General features: G+C 44.3%; 1 protein-coding gene across 2 annotated transcripts in view; it reads left to right on the top strand.

The window, feature by feature from the left end:
• Nucleotides 1–20738, top strand: part of LOC137658811 (uncharacterized) — a 46573-nt gene that overhangs the window by 13601 nt on the left and 12234 nt on the right. For both annotated transcript variants that reach the window (XM_068393867.1, XM_068393866.1), the window contains exons 2-5: nt 6663–6836; nt 15046–15189; nt 15316–15392; nt 19643–20354. In XM_068393867.1, coding sequence (XP_068249968.1) covers nt 6803–6836; nt 15046–15189; nt 15316–15392; nt 19643–20354 — 967 coding nt within the window. In that variant the 5' untranslated portion in view covers nt 6663–6802. The remainder of the gene's footprint in view (nt 1–6662; nt 6837–15045; nt 15190–15315; nt 15393–19642; nt 20355–20738) is intronic.

Below are 20738 nucleotides of genomic sequence, written 5' to 3' on the forward strand. Positions count from 1 at the left end.
AAGTTACTTAATGTGTACAGTATGTGTTAAAATTCAGCTGACTTACGTCACGAGTAGTTGCTATGGGGGACGTGGTATTTTTCATATTCTATGGGTGATGTATTATGGGTATATTTCTCTACAAAATTAACATCATTTACTCTATTTACTTGTTTGAGATTCCTTTGTCATGGTTCACATTGCTCCCAATGTAACATTATTTCCTTACTCCTCTGTTATGGTAAGCAGCACATGTTGTGCTATGTGCGTTAGTCGAGTGGCCAAATATTTTGGCATTATTTTGTTTATGTTGGTCTTTGCTTCTGCATGGCCCATGGGTTTTAGAACACAAAAATGATAAGATAGAAGCAATAACAAAATAAATCAAATTTCTATCATAACATTGAGAAATATTGTGCATATGACTGCTTCCAAAACATTGATATATAGACTCAAGGAAGGGGTGAATCGACAACAAGACTGAACATATCAAAGAAATGTTTCTAAACCTAGTCTATCATTGATAGTTTCTAGTAGTGTCTGCAAGCTCACCACCCTTGGGAGTTAAGGCCGGGGAGCCTATAGGTCTACCTCTGATCATATGTGTGTATGGTCAGACTCTCTATGGTATTGTCCTGTTAGCTAGGGCATTGTCACTGTCCCTTGCCTCTGCCATTCACGAGCAACCTTTAAACTGAAATAAGAGCAATATTACATTGTATGTTCTGATATTGAAAAATCATCATCAAGAAGTCATAAATGTAAATTGTTGGAACTTCGATTATGTTAAGTAGCTTGGACAGAGGCACCACCTATCAGAATTTCTCATTAACAGTACAAAGAACATTTCATGGCAGATGTTCAGATAAAAACGGTAGGAGCAAAACCGGGATTCGTTCTTACATTAATACAAACCTTCATCCTTTAATAGGAGTATGATTTCAGCTTGGCTAGAGTTCCGCTGTTAGAATTTAACGAGGTGTGTCGGGAGTTACTGGTGGGTGAAGTTCCAAGTCCGGACCCCATGCTGGCACTTTAAGATACCACTTTGACTTCAGCAGTCTAGGTGTAAATTGTACTCTTGGTGTTCTTACTTTGGCTGTTTAACCTCATTTGTCTTCATCTGTGCAGTGACAGTGTGTGTGATGATGGGGAAACCACTAGTGGTCAAGCATTCCTGCTCTGGAGTTGGCAGACCAAATTGTTTTTTTTTTTTTTTTTATAAATAGAGGGCATTGTTGTTCTTGGTCTTTCCCTTGCAACGAGTGCAGAAATTGGCCATCAGCGCAGTTGTTGGAATATGGGATGAAAAGGGAGAATAAGCTGAAACGGGATCGATAACATTCGGGTTAATCCTCAAAATTAAAGGAATCTGTTGGCCCTCTTCCTTCTTCCTGTAATTTGGTCCTCCTCTGTCTCCCTCCATGCTGGTAATGACTAAGATAGTGATATTATCCTTGGGAAAATAACTAAAGAATCTGTGATAGTGGCCCCCGTAGATAAACTAGTGATATCTCTTTTTTTCTCCACTAATACAGTAAGCTGCTGGAAATTCCTCAGCACTATGGCTTTCCTTAGGCATAGATGGTGTCCCATGGATGCATAGATTACTGTACTGTACTACAAGCCTTGGATAATAAGCATGGATGTTCCCCACCTGCCGATCAGGCAGAAATACCCAATGTAGAACCATCCTCATTATCGGTAGTCTTAGGACCACAGACAACTTAGATACCGAAGGGATTGTGACATCTCACCCCTTCCCTAAATTGTCCAATCTGTTCAACTCCTACTTCTGTGGAGAATTCACCTGTATCCTTCTTGGATATGATGGAAAACAATGTGAGACTTCAAGAACGTGCTCACAAACACTTGCAACTGGCAATGGCCTTGGGGAGGCATCATTAGCTCCAAATTTTAGGGAGGTCTTCAATAATTGTTTAACATTTCGGTGCCCCTTAGTGATTGAAGTCCTCGTTGGAGTGGCCTGGGTCTTATCTTGTAGACCTGCCTTTAGAGCTTGTTGATCATCAGATCTGTGGATCTGAAAATTCTCTCCATTTTGTCAGGTCAAACAAGATCTTGCCTCTCCTACTCTTTAGGTAGCAGAGGTTCTTTATGCTAGAGAACATCATGTCTGCACCTCTGCAGGGGTACCCGTCAGTGTGTGCTCTGATGGGTGGGGCTGCTCCCGTTGGAGAGACTCAAGGCAGAATTTACATCCTTCTCGTCGTCTTAGCAGCCATGAAGGCTTCATCCTTGGCCTTTATCTTACTGTGTCCTGACTCGATCAGTGGTCGGGTGCAGTGATATACTTTACAAAAGTGGAAGCGATGTTGGGGAAGAACATGCTTGAAGTCTTTTCAGGGCGATTTCTTGTTGGAAAATGCAACAGGTGGCCGGAGACCAGTCATTGACCTCTCTCCGCTGAATGGGTTTGTGTGTCAACCAAAGTTCAGGATGGAAAGAGTGCAGTCTGTACTGTCTTCCATCAGAGAGAGACTTCATGCTTTCAGCAGATCTGGAGGATGCGTACTTTCAAGTGCCTGTTCATCAGACCTCTCAAAAGTACTTCCACTTCTCCCTTAATGGTATGGTGTACCAGTTCAAAATTCTGTTTCATAGTGTGTATGGCTCCCTAGATGAACACTCAAGTGTTCACCATGTTAGCCGCTTGGGTCCACTCACAAGGGATACGTCTCTGGATGTATTTCAATGATTGGCTGATCATAGCCTTGTCGTGGAGTCTGTTGCTTCTGGGTCAAGATTGGATTCTCACATGTTGCCATGATCTTGGGATTGTTATAAACTAGGAGAAATCAAATGCTAATAGACCTGGCAAGAGTCTTCACGGATGATCGCATCAGCAAGTTGCTGGAGTTGTTGTTCCAGCTCAACAGTGTCAATGTCTTCTCGGCCATCTGCCCTTGTTGGAGAAGCTTGATCCCCACGGGCGACTCCACCAGGGATCGGTTCAGTGGTGTCTGAAGGATCACAGGGTAGCCAACAGGGATTCGGCAAACCATCTTGTGCCGGTAGTGCAGAGGGTCCGGAACAATCTGCTCTAGTGGCTTGGTGAGAACAACCTCATCAGAGGAGCCCCACTCAACTTCTGATCTCTAGTTTTGCATCTGTTCATGGATGCACCAAAGGAGGGGTGGGGAGCACGCCTGGTCGCTTCAGGAGTGTGGGGCGAGCAAGAAAGGATTTTGTACATCAACGTCCTCGAGATGCAGGCAGCCTTCTTAGGCTTGCAACCATTCCAAAAACGGTCGAGAAGGCACTCGATAGTGCCGATGAGCGACAGCACCACCATAGTAGCTTGTCAACAAGCATGGAAGCACAGTCTCGCACTCCTTTGCGAGTTGACAACAGGAATGCACGTCTAGGAGGCGTTTCATGTTGTGGAATTGTCAGTAAGATACATTCCAGGCAAGAGGAATGTACTAGCAAACACACTCATCCCTCAGGGCAGGTTGTAGGAACAGAGTGGTCCCTGCATCCTTGGGTGGCAGAAAGCCTTCTTTCCCTGTGGGGCTCTCTGGGGATCAGCCTGTTTTTCACTTGGCTGAACAGAAAACTATATTCTGCTCCTCTGGTCTGGACCCAGGGCACTGTTTGAAGATGCCTTCTAACACCCATGGGATCACCTGGATGTACACAGCTTTCCCCCTTCATCCTGATCCAGCCAGTAATCAATAGAGTTTGATTAAGTTGATTACGCCAGCATTCGGTATGACACTGGTGGCTCTCAGATGGCCACATGCCGAGTGGTATCCTGAGTTACTTGTTCTTCTTGTCAAGGTCTTGAGAAAGCTGCCCCCCTTACCCACTCTTTTCTGTGTGCTGTACTTGCAAAGGTACCAAAAATCTGTGGAATTGTTAGCTTTTCACGGGTGAAGACTATCTAGCATCTCCTCCGAATGAGAGGCTTTTCTGAGCCACAGAACAGATGTCTAGATATCTGTGGAGGACCTTCACAGAGGTTTATCGGGTAAAATGGGCCATCTTCTGAAATTTGTGTCGTAGTGGTGTATTTCTCTGGTCTTAGCATCTTTTGTACAGATCGCAGATTACCTCGTCTTCCTTCACTGAGAGAAACGTCTCTCAGTCTTGGCCGTCAAAGGCTACTGCTCAGCCTTGAGTACATGGTCTATTGACTGAAGGGTATAGACCTCTCTTCTTCCTGGGAGTTGTTTATTCTCGTGAGGGGCTTCGAGCAGTCTTGCCCACCCCTGGATCTCAGGGGCCCGAAGTGGGACGTGACCTTGGTCCTCAGGACTTAGCATCGGCGAAGAGGGTTAGCGAGCTGCACTCTCTCTCTTATGTAGTCACCCAAGCTCGTGGATGGAAGGTGGTCTCCTTCAGTTTTGTGCCAGACTTCATGGTCAAGACTCAGAGAATCAGGCGGTGCATGACCCCAGGTTCTAGTCTTTCTCCATCCCCTCCATCTGGGAGGTGTCAGGCAGGGATGAAGAAGAGATGCTCTTGTGTCCTGTGAGGGCTCTGCGGTGCTATCTGGAAAGGACCCAATGCTTGGTACTGGACCATGGTTTGGTGAATGCAGAAAGGGCAGAAGCAGTAGGGAGCCATGGGCCACTACGATTGGCTATCACCTGTTCAGACTTTCAAGGACGACCCAGCAAACCAATGTGCAAAGTGGCAGCAGAACGGTGCTGATGACTGGACAGTACGTCCTACGGGATGGTTGATGATGTTTGGTCTGTACCGGTCCTATGGGACAGATGCTATATTCTGTTCCTTATCTTAACAGTTGGGTAGCAAAAACATTTATATCTAGCCTCCCAAACTGGTTGAAAAACCTCAACCGCCATCTAACGGTAAAGACGATACTGGACAAAGGAGCACTTCAGATCGTAAAGCGTGGATCTCCAGGCTTAGCGGTCATTGACCTCTCTTTAAACAGGATTGTTCTGACCATCCATTCAAGATGGAGACGGCGAATACTGTACAATTTGCAGTAAGGAGGAATGACTTCTTGCTGATCCTGGATTTTAAGGATGGATATTTCCAGATCCCAGTCCATTGATCCAGCAAGAAGTCCCAGCGCTTCATCCTTTTTGGGGGGAAAATTCTTCAATTCAAAGTCCTGTGGTGTGGACTGTCGACTGCCTCCCAGTTGTTCACACAAATCTTCGCTCTTGTTTCAGCTTGGTCTCATGTCTACGGCATTCATCTGATTAGATACCTTAAAGACTAGCTGATATTCTCCTCCTTTTGAGGTCAGCTTCTCCAGCACAGAGATAGACTTCTTGCATTTTATCACAACCTGGACATGTAGCCTTGAGCCCAAGCAGAGGAAGGAACACCTGTGTATGCTGGTGGACACAAAGAATAGGAAGATAGATCTTTTGGAAAGATGCATCAGCAGACTCAACAAAGTAGCACAACCTTTCCTCCTCTAACAACTTGTCCCAGCGCGACATTGGCAAAATTTTGTTCAGACACCTCTTGTCCTTGGAGAAACTTATACTTGTGGGCGACTCCATCAGCGTTCTTTCCGATGGTGCCATAAGTCAACCCCCCTAGTCCAAGTCAACCAGGAAGTAAGAGAGAATCTAGCATGGTGGGTGAGAGATGAGAATCTACTCAAGGGATTTCCCTTAGAGTGCCCTCTCCCAGAGATACAGCTGACTAGTTTCGTGATGCTTCTTCAGTCCTCTGAAGAAATATCATAAAACTAGTCAGTTTGTGGATACATTAAAGGAAGGATGGGGTGCACACCTGAGGAATTAAATAGCCTCAAGGTGTTGGTCTCAGGAGGAAAAATTATTTCACTTCAATATATTAGAATTGAAAGAAATGTGATCCTGGCCTTAAAATTTATTCAACAACAGCTGATAGGTCACTGTGTGGCATTGATGAGTGGCAATACCACCATAGTGGCCTATGTCAGCGAACAAGGTGGTACTGTTTCTCAGATCCTTAGTGAATTGACAAAATGGGCTCACTCCTGGGTTCTGGACAACTGGGTGGAGCTGTCAGCAAGATTCTCTTCAGGTAGAGGAATACAATCTCCGTCAAGCTCAGCCACCATCCTCTAATAGCAAAGCTCAACAACAAGCCTCTGGTTTACTGTTCGTCAATCTCATACCCAGCAGTAGCTCGAGATGATGCTTTCTGTAGAAGAGGTAATTCTCCAGTTGGAATCTCAGCAATTGATTGCAGATATTTTCTTCTACCTTTGCTAGTAGAAGCTCCTCTCGATCACAGCAGTGAAAGTCTATTGCTCAGCCTTGAGGTAGGTCTTCTGATAGAAAGGTTTGGACCTTTCCTCATTGGGATTGTCCATGCTCATGACTAGCTTTGTGCAATGTTGCTTGCCAGGGAACTTAACCACCTGTTTGGGATGTAACCAGTGTTCTCAGGTCACTGAAAAGGGCATCTTCATGCCCAGGTCATTAGGAGGTTGTTAGAAGTCGTCACTTTCAGTCCTACACAGGATCAAAGTGCTTTGTCATTCCAGGGAAAGTAAACCAGCTACAGTAGTTGGTTATAGAAATTTCCTCCTTCCCAAAGATAAGTCTTCTATTAAAGGACGAGGGTTTGTATTCATGTTAGGAAAAATACAAGTTCATTTTTCAAAAATTTGTGATTTTACCAGTTACTGCATTTAAAATATTTCTGTTTATTATCACTTTTTTATGTATATGCTTTTTCAGGTTTGCTTGTAAGGCCTTCATTCAAAATTTACAGTAAAGCTTCATGGCTGAGGTTCCTTGTGTTCAAGGAATTCTTCATGATTAGGGAGAAAGCTGTATTACTTTAAATGTCCTAATTTGCAGTAACTTCATCCTCTAAAATGTCCAAGCAAATTTTTCAACCCAACAGAACTGGTAAAGTATATTATTCTAGTATATTTTAAGCATGTTATACTGTATGACGTTTGAGTCTACTGGTGTACTGCCTGATGTACAGTATAATGAAAGAACTGAAGTATATTAATTTAATTTGCATGCTTATAATGAAAGAGTTGATGTATAACAACTAGATTTGTATGGAAACAGCTTTTCTAAAGCTGTTTTGTTCCTGAATGAATGCAAACCTTCATCTCTCAATAGGGGCATACTTTTAGTAAAGCTGGATACTCTTGTTAAATGTTAACAAGATGGCAGGAGTTAACTGGTGGGCGGCCAGGTAAACGCTGCCTACTCAACAAGCTATTGGCCCCTCACTTTGTTTTCAGCCACCGAATAGTAAGACGTACTTCCAGTAGCTTTAATCTTTTGCTTTTATATTTAGATAATTTATTAGCAGATCATCGTGGTGTGTGAGATTATGGAAGAAAGGATTTGTAGTTCACCTGATAAACTGTAGCTGTATTACAGTTGTCTATGCAGCCTGCCAACATCCACATTCTTGTTCCTATTAGCCAGCGTAACTGTTTGCCGTTTGTTCCATTGCGAGTGTTGCCTTATGACGATGAAGACAGTATAGTTTTGATCATTGTGCTCTGTTGGAGGAAGAAAGTTTTGCTGCTTCCTATTGCAAAGGGGTTGGGCATTGCCCTTCCTCTTTCCTTTAGTGTCTTCCAGATATGTGATCTATCCCAGCTCTCTGGAAGAACGAGTAAGGCATGTAGTTTTTGAAAACAGAGGTTGGATAACAACAGACAACCTTCTCTGCCCATTATCTGCTGGGGCATACCCATAGGTACCTGGATACTTGTATCTTTGTCCTGGTGGTAGTTGCTCAGCAGAATGTGTTGCCAGTAAGGTCCTTTGCTGGACAAGAATTACCTTGGCTAAGATAGCGGTCTCAACGTAAATCAATTGGCCCTTTTTACCTCTTAATTTCTTCCCTTTCCTTTAGGGAGTAGCAGTCACTGTTATCTGCTGGATTGCATGTTAGATGCAGGTCAGCTACAGGATCAAGCAACTTTTCTTAACCAATAAGTATTGTTTGGGAGTATCTTCCCCATCCTCCCAAATGAGGGGGAGGATGGGCAAGTGTATGCAATCCTTAATTACCATACATTCAGGCAACATATCATCTAACCAGATATAGGTTCTTCCTTGACTGTCTACCAGTCTCCGGCAATGACCTAGCATAACACCTGCTTCATCTTCATGCTTAGGTCATTAGGTTGTCAACAGGAGGCATCACTTTTGCTCCTGTACAGGACCAAAGTGCTTTGACATTTCCCAGGAAAGTGAAACAGACAATTTGATTATAGTTACTTCATTCCTCCTAAGGATAAGGGTCCTATTAACCCTTTTACCCCCAGGCTATTTGGAACTTTCCAACCCTTAACCCCCAGGCTATTTGGAACTTTCCAACCCTTAACCCCCAGGCGTTTTTTTTTTCAAGCACATTTTGCAATATATATTTTTATGAATAGAACTTACCTGGCAGTTATATATATATAGCTGAGTCTCCGACTGCGGCAGAATTTAATCGAAAATCGCGGCAACCTCCTTGTGGTGGTTGTGTGGTTAGATGGTTAACAACCCTTACAGGGTGGTACTTGGAATCATTCCCGTTTTCCGTTCCTCAGATTATCTCTGCCGGCCGGATCGACAACATCGTTGGTCCGCCTTTCAGAGTTTTTCGGATTGCTTTCCCTTCATCGCCTTTTTGGACTTAGTTTTTGGTGAAGTACACTGTGTTGGGATTTGGCAATCGTGTTGTTTTTGTTTTTTTGTCTTTTTTCCTTTATTATCATGAGTGAAAAAATTCAGTTTGTGCGAATGATATTTGCAAGGTGAGGTTGCCGAAAATTGCGGTTGACCCTCACACTATCTATATGGGTTGCAGGGGGTTTGAATGTGCTTTAGATAATAAGTGCAAGGAATGCGAGGTTTTAAGTGATGATGATTGGTTAGCTATGAAGCGTTATGTGCGCAAACTTGAGATTGATAGAGTTAGAAGAGCTAAATCAAAGTCAAAGTCTGCTAGTGAGCCTAGCTTAGATTTATCTATTGACCCTTTGCTTGTAACCCCTTTGGAAGGTATTCCTTCCCCAAATGTAGTGACTCCTGCCCCTTCTACAGGATCTGTGCCTACGGATGACCCTGGGTATGCTAAATTAGCTGCTGAATTGGAGGCCATTAAAGTGCAGTTGGAGGCCTTTAAAGGTAAGGGTGTAGGTGAAATTAGTACTTGTGAAAGTGCAGTGGAGGTGGCGACTGATCGAATCTGTCATACCCCTAGGTCTAGACCTCTACCAAGCTCCCAGGACCAAGGGAGAAGGTACGTCGAAAGCCGAAAGGGGGTGAGAGGTGCTTATCCTCGGTCAGTCGTCGCCTCAGACAGTCCTGTTGCGATCTCCCAGGCTGCTCTTGACCGCCGTAGGAAAGGCGTGTCGGATTCGTTTGTGTCTTCGCCTGATCGTTCTCCCAGACGTAATTGGCGTTACGAATCAAGACCAATGAAGAGAGGGTGGAACCGGGACGTGCAGTCTCGCTCTCCCTCTCCCGGTTCGAGTAGCAGAGACCCTGATCCTTCGGAAGACGATTTCGGTGTTCCTGTTAAAAGGGCGAAACAGAGAGTCCTTAGCCCAGTTAATATTGCTAGACTCCCTGCTTCTTCTGCCAGCGCTCCCAGTCAAGCCGTACGACAACTGCCGTCTTCGGCACTGCGAGAGCCAGCGGAGGTTGCTAAAGCTTTCATGGTTGTTATGCAGGAACAACTTTCATCGTTAGTTAAAGCTTTCAGCCACCCTTCTCAGTCCGTCAGACGTAAGGACGTCTCTTTGCCTGTTAAGAGATCTTCTTCTAAGAGAGATTTTAGTATCTCTCCCAAGAAACCTCTGCGCACTTCGTCGGCCGTACGACAACGCACACCCTCTTCATCGGCACGCTGCCAGGAATTGCCTTCCCCCCTCTCCCGGCGCCAGGACGATACTGCCTCTCGTTCTTGGCGCCGTGACGATTCCGTTTCCCTTTCGAAACGCCTGGACATTACTGCCTCGTTTCTTAGGAAACAGGATGAATGCATTCTGCATTTTCAAGGCGACGGCAGCCTGCATCTTCAGGACTCTTCTGTTTCTCGTCATCGTGATGATACTGCCTCTCGTCATCGTGACGATACCGCTTCTCGTCATCGTGACGATACCACTTCTCGCCGACTGGATGTTAGCGGCGCTTGGCGCCAGGATTCAAACAGCTCTCGCTGCCAGACTGCTGGCAGCCCAACTCTTCGGGATGTTATCCTTGAGCAGGACCTCGAGGATATTTCGGAAGAGGAAGAAAAACCTGCCGACTCTTCTAGCGATTACAAGGTTCTTTCTCGCTCTCTTTTGGAACTTTATGGGGAGGAATTTCAACCTTCGGCCCCTCGTTCTCCTCAGTCTCAATTTACCAGGAAGAAAGCTACTAAGTCTTCGGCCTTCATCAAAATGAAACTTTCAATTTCAGCCAGGAAAGCTCTCGCTAAAGTGGATGATTGGATGAAGGAACGGAGACAAGCTGTCAAGACCACCTTTTCTTTTCCACCGTCTCGGCTCGCTTCCAAGGCCGGTATGTGGTATGAGACAGGGGAACCTTTGGGGTTAGGAGTGCCTTCCTCCTCCCAAGGTGACTTCTCGGCTCTTGTGGACTCGGCAAGAAGGCATGCTTTAAACTCTGCCAAGGTGATGTGGTCCATGTCGGAGCTTGATCACCTCGTCAAGGGAATTTTCAGGGTTTTCGAGGTTTTCAGCTTCCTGGACTGGTCTCTCGGGACTCTGGCCAGGAAGTCTGAACTCCTGGAGGACACGAAGGACCTGACGAGTATCATGTCCTGCATGGACAAAGCTCTAAGGGATGGAGCTAATGAATTGGCTTCCCTTTTCTCAGCAGGGGTCTTAAAGAAGAGGGCCCTGTTGTGCTCCTTCACCTCTAGATCTGTGACTGTTGCCCAGAAGTCGGAGCTACTTTACGCCCCTTTTTCACGTCATCTTTTTCTTGAAGCTCTGGTCAGAGATATCTCCCTTTCTCTGGCTCAGAAGGCTACTCAGGACCTTTTGTCTCGGTCGGCTAGAAAGACCTTACCTGTTGCTCCTGCTCCTCTGAAGAAGGAGGAGAAGAAGTTTCAACAGCCCTTTCGGGGCAGGATCTCCTCAAGAGCGGATTTTAGGGGGAGAAGACAAGAGTCAGGGCCAAGGACCAGCAGGGGTGCGTTTAGGCCCCGGTCCAAAAAATGAGATGGAAGTCCTCCAGACACCAGTAGGGGCAAGACTGTCTCGTTTTTGGCAGTCTTGGAAAAGGAGAGGGGCGGACACCTGGTCCCTCTCAGTCGTCAAGGAAGGTTACAAGATCCCCTTTTTAAAGAAACCACCTCTCTCAGACTCTCCCCTAGCCTTAGTGGCTCAGTACACCGACGCGGGGAAACGAGAGGCTCTTCTGGAGCTAGTCGACCAGATGTTGGTCAAGGGAGCAATAGAGCCAGTTCAAGACCTCGCCTCCCCAGGCTTTTACAATCGCCTGTTTCTGGTTCCCAAGAACTCGGGTGGATGGAGACCAGTCCTAGATGTCAGCTCTCTGAACGCCTTCGTGGAGAAAACAAAGTTCTCCATGGAGACGACTCAGTCAGTGCTGGCTGCAGTTCGTCCAGGAGACTGGATGGTTTCTCTCGACCTGCAGGACGCTTATTTTCACGTCCCCATTCATCCGTCTTCGAGGAGATATCTGAGGTTTGTGTTCCAGGGCTAGTGCTTCCAGTTCAGGGCACTTTGCTTTGGTCTCAGCACAGCTCCCCAAGTTTTCACCAGACTAATGGCGAATGTGGCAGGCTGGTTACACCAGGAGGGGATAAGGGTCTCCTTCTATCTAGACGACTGGCTGATCCGGTCACAGTCGAAAGAGAAATGTCTGGAGGACCTAATGAAAACTTATACGATCACTCAGGACCTGGGACTCATCGTCAACTGGGGGAAGTCTCAGACCGAGCCGAATCAGACTATTTTCTATTTGGGGATAGTTCTGAATTCAGTTCTTTTTCAGGCTTCTCCCTCCCAGGAGAGGCAGACCAGGTGCCTGGACAAAGTCAAAGACTTTTTGAGGAAGCAGGAATGCTCAGCGAAGGAGTGGATGAGTCTGCTGGGAACTCTATCCTCCCTGGAGCAGTTTGTCCCTTTGGGGAGACTGCACCTAAGGCCTCTGCAACACTTCCTCGCAAAGGTTTGGAACAGAAAGATCCAGGAGGACACTTTTTCTTTTCCCATTCTAACAGAGATCAAGGATCTTTTAATGTGGTGGCTGGACCCAGCTCTGTTGGGAAAAGGGATCTCCTTGTTCAAGAAGAACCCCGACCTAGTGTTATTCTCAGACGCGTCCGAGTCAGGCTGGGGAGCAACACTAGGGAACAAAGAGGTCTCAGGAATTTGGGAAGGGAGTCAGGTCAGTTGGCATATCAACAGGAAGGAATTGATGGCCATTTTGTTAGGGCTCAAGGCCTTCAAAACCTCGGTGTCGGGAAAGACTGTGGAGATCAATTCCGACAACACCACAGCTCTCGCGTACATAAGGAAGCAAGGGGGAACTCACTCCCTCTTTCTGTTCTCAACTGCGAGAGAGCTTCTCCTCTGGGCGAACGAGAACGAGACCCAGCTGTTGACAAGGTTTGTTCAAGGGCAGAGAAACATCAGGGCAGACATGCTCAGCAGGAGGGGACAGGTCCTTCCTACAGAGTGGACTCTCAACCCGCATGTCTGTCGGAGCCTCTGGAAGTTGTGGGGCAGACCAGTAATAGACCTTTTCGCCTCCGGTCTAAACAAGAGGATCCCCAACTACTGCTCCCTAGTCCCGGACGAGGAAGCTGTTGCAGTGGACGCCTTCTTGATGGATTGGACGGGGCTGGACATGTATGCCTTTCCCCCGTTCAAGATCATCAATCTGGTTGTCAAGAAGTTCGCTCTCCTCGATTCGGGACGAATGATCCTTGTGGCTCCATTCTGGCCTGCGAGGGAATGGTTCACCGAAGTGGTGGGGTTGCTGATGGACTTTCCAAGAAGACTCCCGGCAAGTCCAGATCTTCTCAGACAACCCCACTTCGAGAGATTTCACCAAAACCCCCTCGCTCTCAATCTGACTGCCTTCAGACTGTCGAGAAGCTCGTTAGATCTCGAGGCTTTTCGGCACAAGCGGCGAAAGCTATTGCCAGGGCAAGGAGGATCTCTTCACAAAGAGTCTACCAGTCAAAGTGGGAGACCTTTAGAGCTTGGTGCAGGAGGCGCAAGGTTTCCTCGTCCTCTACCTCTCTAAGCCAGATTGCAGACTTTCTTTTGTACCTCAGGCAGGATGCTAAGCTGGCTGTATCTACCATTAAAGGATACAGGAGCATGCTCTCAACCGTCTTTAGGCATAGAGGCTTAGAGTTATCTCAGAAAAAGGACTTGCAGGACCTCATTAGGTCTTTTGAGACAACGAAGCAGGTGCACTTAAGACCCCCTTCTTGGAACCTGGATATGGTGCTTAAGTTTTTGTGCTCCAGGAAGTTTGAGCCTATCTCGCAAGCTTCTCTGAGAGATGTGACTAAGAAAACCCTCTTCCTTTTAACTCTAGCGACTGCCAGGAGGATCAGCGAGGTCCAGGCAATCGAGAAGCGTGTAGGCTTCACCCTAAATGGAGCGGTTTGTTCCTTGAGGTTCGACTTTCTCGCCAAGAATGAGAACCCTTCGAAACCCTGGCCTAGGACTTTTGAAGTCCCTAACCTCACGAATCTAGTAGGTCAGGAACAGGAAAGCTTCCTCTTCCCCATTAGGGCTCTCAAGGCTTATTTGGCCCACACTAAGAGCGTGAGGGGTGCTTCCAACTCCTTATGGTGTTCGGTGAAGGATCCTCAAAAACCCCTGTCAAAGAACGCTTTGTCCTTTTTCCTGAGGGAGACTATTAGGGAAGCCCACCTCTTTTGTGAGGAAGAAAACTTCGCCCTGTTAAAAGTACGGGCTCACGAACTAAGGGCCATTGCTGCTTCGCTGGCATACCGGAAAAATATGTCAGTTAAGCAGATCATGGACGCAACGTTCTGGAGGAGCAACTCTGTCTTCGCTTCTCATTACCTCAGAGAGGTAAGAGTGGACTATGACAAGTGTTATACCTTGGGCCCATACGTAGCTGCGACTTCTGTATTAGGCAAAGGAGTTACTACCCCCACTCAACCTTAATTTATGTACTTGTATTTGGGTTTGTGTTTTTTATGGTTGTCTGAGGTCCTCTTCCTGTGGTACAGTTCCCTCAGTCCAGATAGATAGTTTATATCTATTTCTGCAAGGTTAGATGGTTAGCTTTAGTAAGGTTGCAGGTTTTTTTATATGGGAAGGTAGTTTTCTGAAGTCTAGTCAAGTTGTTGGTCCTACCCCTTTGACAGACTCGATTGAGTTGTTTGCAGCGTAGCAGGTCTACTCCTGGCTGAACACTCCTAAGGGAAAGCGACTCTAGAGGCAGTTACCTTTGAAGTCAGCTACCTTAGCTGGTAAGGAATCAAGGTGTTTGTTCTCCTACAACTCTTTTGTTGTTTCCCCAACTATGTTTTTCTGTCTGTTTCCCTCCTCCAAATGTGTGAATCAGCTATATATATATATATAACTGCCAGGTAAGTTCTATTCATAAAAATGGAGTTTTTATGATAAAACAAAGTCAGGTTGATCTCATTCTTATGGAAAATGCCTGAAGTTTCTCAAAAAGTTATCAAATATATGCAAAAAAAAAATGTAAATAGCAGTTTTTTGCAAGGACGTACCAGTACGTCCATGGGGGTAAAGGGATGAGTTTTGTGAAACGTACTAGTACGTCCATTGGGGGTAAAAGGGTTAAAGGATGAACGGTTGTATTTATATAGGAACAAATCACAAGTTTTAATAGTAATTTGTATTTTTACCGAATTATACAAACCTGAATTACACTTCTTACCTCGACCACCCAACAAGTCCTAGGTTTAAGATCAAAGTAAGGGCTCAGTGGTCTGTTAGGTGTATGTGGCTTATCTGGCACCCTTCAGCTACCTACTGCCACTCGGTATTCATTGTCTATTAAAGAACTTAGGTTTCCATAGTTAGGAAGAATGCAAATTACTCAAAAAATTGTAATATTTATTTTATTGTGTAATAATCTTGTAAATTTTCAGGTTTGAACAAGGCTTTAGATCAAGTTGAAGAAGTATTGGAAAAACTGAAAGAAAGAGTTGAAGCTAAGGAGAGTCAGCGAAAAGAAAAGGAGACAAGTACACGTCTAGTTGATGCACAAACTTCTACCACTAGTTTGTGTCCTGGTAACTATTGCTTGTTGCAGTTACTGATGGCATCAGTTTAATCAGATACACATTCATAGATTTACTTTTCTTAGATGAAATTTTCAAGTGCATTCAATAATAAATTCAATATTGCTTATTTTTAAGGTTATGAAGACAAATCAATTAACAGAAAGAAGAACACCAGTGTGCTGATAGGGCGAAGATCAAGCCGAGTCTCAAGTGTGAGTATGTTACTTCCTTAGTGCTCTCTTAATGTTACCCTGTTTTGCTTTACATTACAGTAAAATTTCAGACAAATAAGTAAAACACAAAGTGTCATAGTGTGTGAACAATATAACTGCTGTTTCAGTTTTTCTTACATTGAGTACAAACCATTGTCTTTTAACACGAGTATGACTTGCGTGAGGCTGGAATGGCCATTAAAATTTAACGAGTTAGTTATAACTACCGGACGCCCCACCCTCTTGCCACTCAGCAAGACTAGCACATTTTGCTTGACTGTAAGCAGCACACACTCTTGCTACCTCTCAAAATTTGGCCTTTTTAATTTTTTGCCATCTCTTTATAGTAAATGAAAAAGTATGCAGTCACACAATTGTGTTTGGGTTAACCTGGATAAATTAAATGAAAGCACAATGATATGCAGTTGTTTCCTGGATAAGCAACAAATGTGAGGCAGGTCATACGCAAGCCTACTATTAATGTAATCATCCTTGTGCCTTTTTCTGGGGTTAAGACTTCCCAGTCCTCCCCATGCTACATTTGGCTGCACAATAACAATGAAAATCTGAACCTAAGGAAATTGGTCTTCCCTGGGCATAGCTGGTACTCATCGGAGGGAGAAGGTTTTGGTACCATCAAGACCTCTGAGGTTGTTCCTCTGTGTCTTCTCAATTTCTGCTACACCTGTGAAGGCACTGAAGGGAGTGGTACCGGCAGGTGTTGTCTCTGTTGCTTTTGAAAAGGGCCTCATGACCTTTAACTGTGTGAGAGTATCATCTTTGGTTTCCAAGACTGCGACCGTAAAGAAGGTTGACAAGAAGTATTTGCTCCTTCTCCTCTTTTAGTTCATCCTCTTCATCTGTCTTGTCTTTGTTGATTTTCAGACTCTGCTACTTCCAAGAAGATATTGTCAAAGGTGTCTAGAATACTGATGGGCAGGAGTCACGTGAGACACAGGCCATTCTTTTCTGGCTTGCATGTCAAAGATCGTGCTGTACTGAAAACCAATCCAGACTGGTAAGGTGTCTTGGTACATGGAACAGGAGTGTAAGCTCCTGCTTTACTGGTGTTAGGTCCCATTCCAGTCTGAGCACGTGCACTGTCAGTCGGGATGAAAGGCTTGATTCCTAGGTAGTAGGTTGGCCAGGCACCATCCTCCTGTTGAGATACTACCGCTGGAGAGTTATGGGGTCCTTTGACTGGCCAGACAGTACTATATTGGATCCTTCTCTCTGGTTACGGCTCATTTTCCCTTTGCCTACATATACACCGAATAGTCTGGTTTACTCTATGCATATTATCCACTGTCCTCACACACTTGACAATACTGAGATTACCAGTTATTCATTCGAGGGGTTAACTACTGTACTGTAATTGATCAGAGGTTACTTTCCTCTTGGTAACGGTAGAAGAGATTCTTTAGCTATGGTTAGCAGCTCTTCTTGGAGAACGACATTCCAAAATCAAACCATTGTTCTCTATTCTTGGACAGTGACATGGCCTCTGTACCATGGTATTCCACTGTCTTGGGAGAGAGTTCTCTTGCTTGAGGGTATGCTTGGGCACACTATTCTATGTTATTTCTCATCCTCTTGTTTTTTTGTTCTTAAAATATTTTATTTTATTTAATTGTTAAATACTTCTCTTGTAGTTTTATTTCCTTATTTCCTTTCCTCATTGGGCTATTTTCCCCATTGGACCCCTTGGGCTTATAGTATCTTCTAGGATTGTAGCTTAGCAAGTAATAATAATAATTAGCCCCTCTTCTCCCAGTACATGGATGATATTATATATATATATATATATATATATATATATATATATATATATATATATATATATAATTACAGTGAGTGAGTGTGTGTGTGGGGTGGGGGGGTCGAGTCTCACTGCCAAGCACAGGGGGAAGTCCCTGTCCAGGCTGGCAAAGTAGCAGCTTGAGCGCCGGCTCAGAAGGGTAGTGTCACCATTCTTCTGACTCTTCCGTAACTATGTCTTCTTATACTGTATGTCTTTCGTCATAAGAGAAACTTTCCAAACGAGGGTCTCTACCAGCCATCACTTCTGTAGTGTTTGAAGTGTCACTAGTCAGCTGTCAGTTACAGTATTTCCTAATCCTTCTTGTTCAAGTGGAACAAGAGATCTTTTTGTTCTTGTATGCATCCAAGGAGAGGTGGGGTGCTCACATGAGGGTCCAAGTTGCTTCAGAGGGTGTTTCCCAGAATAAAGAAATTGCATGTTAACCTGTTGGAAATGTGAGTAGTATTTTTAGGACTGCAAGCTTTCCAACAGTTTGATAGGGCACTAAGTAGTGCTGATGAGCAATAACACTTATTGTAGCATTCTGCAACAAGCTTACTTGGAAATGAAAAGGGGTCTGAAGGAGTCAGACCACCTTTGTCTCTCTGTACCTTACCGTCAAGGCCCACTAGCCCTTGGTCCCCTTTTCCTTGGAGCCTGAGGTGGCTGCTCAGTAGTTGCATAAGACTCCTAGCACCTTCATGGGACTTAGTACGATCCTCTCTATAACCTTCGGTATAAGACTGGAGGAGATGTGTAATAATTGGCCCTTCGACCTCTATGTAGTTCCCCTCTTGTGATGATACAGCAGATGCAACCATTACACGCTGTTAGGAACTCTGATGCTAGTGAATTATGTGACGTAGCACCTTTCGTGCAGGCTACGTCTTTAAAGGTTTATAGACGCCTCATGAATGGCAGAGGCAAGAGACAGTGACAATACCCTAGCTAGCAGAACAGTGTCCTAGAGACTGGCAATGTATACATATGATGAGTGCCCAAGTCCCCTCTTCATCTAAGCTAGGACCTAGGAGGATTAATACTACTGGAGATGCCCTGACTAAGAATTCTTTCCTGAACCCGTGAGGGCAGGGTTTGGCCAGATTCACCCCTTCAAACTGTCAAATCTCGATCCCAAGTTAATCCTCCGACAGCGTACTGGTACTCGGTCTGTTTTACTCAGACCTTTATTTATAGCTGATAACTATTTACTTGTGCTATTTTATTACCGATGGTCCCTTCCTGTAATACTTTATTAGAAAAAAAAAAATAATTTTAAACTTGTTGCTCAACTTATTGGTGAATCAGTTACAAACTCCTTGGAATAATGAACTACAGTAAAGTCGTTGACCTTTATAGCCGTCTATGGATGACATTGAACACAGCTTGTGATGATCTCACAACTGTTGTTACTGATTTTTGCCTAAAGGCAGGCAACTGATCTTTTTCGTACAACCAAGAGCAGCACAGGAAGGAGCCATCGCTAATGAAAGCACAATAAGGGTTACCGTCTCTAAACAAAGGTCTGAATAGAACTGACTACAAATTCCAATACAGTGACAGAGATTAACTTGAAGGATCAAGAACTGACAGTTAGAAGGGTAAAAACCTGGCTTCCCTTAATCCGGGTCAGGGCATCTCCAGTCATTTTTCCTCCAAGGCTAGGACCAGTGATGGCCAGGCAGTAGACCTATAGGCTATCCCAAACCCCTCATCCTTAGCTCACAAGGATGATGAGGTTGCAGACACTACAAGAAATTATCGAGCATGAACAGGACTCGAACCCTTCAGAGTGCAAGTCAGGGATATTTCCAATAGGCCACCACCACAACCAAGAATTAACTCTTAATATCAAACATTTCTCTTGATATGGCTTATTTGACAATGCTGATGCCATCTCCCTATCAGGGAGTTAAGTTGTCTGTGTGCTAACCCTAACTTCCTTCTAAGCCAGTACTAAGCAAGCCCAAACAGCTCCTAATTTACATCACCATTATTACCTGTTACGAGGTTGAAAAGGGAAGTATCTCGCTCCCCTACGAGACCAAGAAGGCTGACACGTCCAGAAAAGTAAAAAACATTCCATTTTGATTCTAGGAGACTTCCTCCCACTGATAGGTTAGACTCCCTGTGAAAAAGGTTTGTCGTAAATAGAATTTTCCATCTCCACCACCCCTCTCAATTCCAGGCTTAAGGACAAGAGTGGCATTTCTGTGACAGGCAGGTGGGCGGGTCTTCCCCCTTCTTACCACTTATTGTTAACCAACTACCTTGTTAACAATTCAATGGCCATTCCAGCACTGCAGAAATCCTATCGCTATTATAAATTACTCTGGTTTGTATAACTTGGAGATATGCAAGTCACTTTTAAAATTACATTTGATTGAATTTTATTAAAACCACAGCATATTTAATTAAAGTAGCTTTTAATCCTTCTATCTTTTATCAGGGCTATAGAGGTCACAGACAAAAAGCAAAGGCTAGGAAAAATGAAAGCCAAACATCAGTAAGATCTTTAAAAGATTCTCACATCAATAGAAGAAAAGAGGGAGCCAATGTTGATGAGGAAAATAGAATTTCTAGTGGTGCAAATCCATCCACAAGACGGACGCACCGAAAACGAACCAGTAGCTTCAACGTAATTGATCCTGGGTCAGGAAGAAGAAGTGTTCATACAGATGGTTCAGGCAGCTCATCACAAGAAATTTTAAGAAGAGGACGTTCTCAAGACGATTCACTTAATTATAGAGAAAATATATCATGGATACCTCCCCTATCACAAAGCTCGCCTAGGGAGGGGTCTCCTATTAGAGACAAGAGAAGCTCAAAGCGTTTACAACATAGTGGGAGACCAAGCCGAGAAAACAGTAAAGCCTCTTGTTCAAATTCAAGGACTGGTGTGTGTAAAGAAAAAACCTTCAAAGTACCAGTGCCATTGAAACCAACCATACCAGTGTCAGGGCAGAGCTATGCAGAGCCAACTTTGTCCTTTAAACTTCGAACAAAATTAACTGAAAATAAGGGCAAAGTTGAGAAAGAAAATGTCATACCATACATTCCATCAGGTCATACAAACAAGAGCCACCATGTGGGAGTGATCATGCAACAGAAGTTAGGCCTCTTGAAGACAGTTCCACCAAAAGAATTGAAAACATTAATAGGTAATGATTTAAATGTGTTTTTCAAGAGTTTTTTTTTCAGATAGGTATATAATTTATTTTATTGATAAAAAGGGCTTTTAATGTTTATTGGGTTATCGGGTATATTTTATCTAAGCTTTAAACTACTGGTAATATGAATTAATTGTTCACTAGGGCTAGAGATTGAAGTTAGCTTTTCATAAGTTATCTGATATCTGAAAATCCTCTTTAGTTACCTTAGCTGACTATGTTACATCTACACAGCCTCACTATATGAGCACTCATTAATGTGCTGTTTACATTGAGTGGGAAGACATTTTTAGACTTTCTTTGGAGAAAAACATCAAGTTCAGTTAAACCTCATTATAAGTATTAGTTTCAAATATTGGTTGGTAATGAAAAAGT

This window comes from Palaemon carinicauda, chromosome 19 (assembly GCF_036898095.1).
Source record: "Palaemon carinicauda isolate YSFRI2023 chromosome 19, ASM3689809v2, whole genome shotgun sequence".
Classification (NCBI taxonomy): Eukaryota; Metazoa; Arthropoda; class Malacostraca; order Decapoda; family Palaemonidae; genus Palaemon; species Palaemon carinicauda.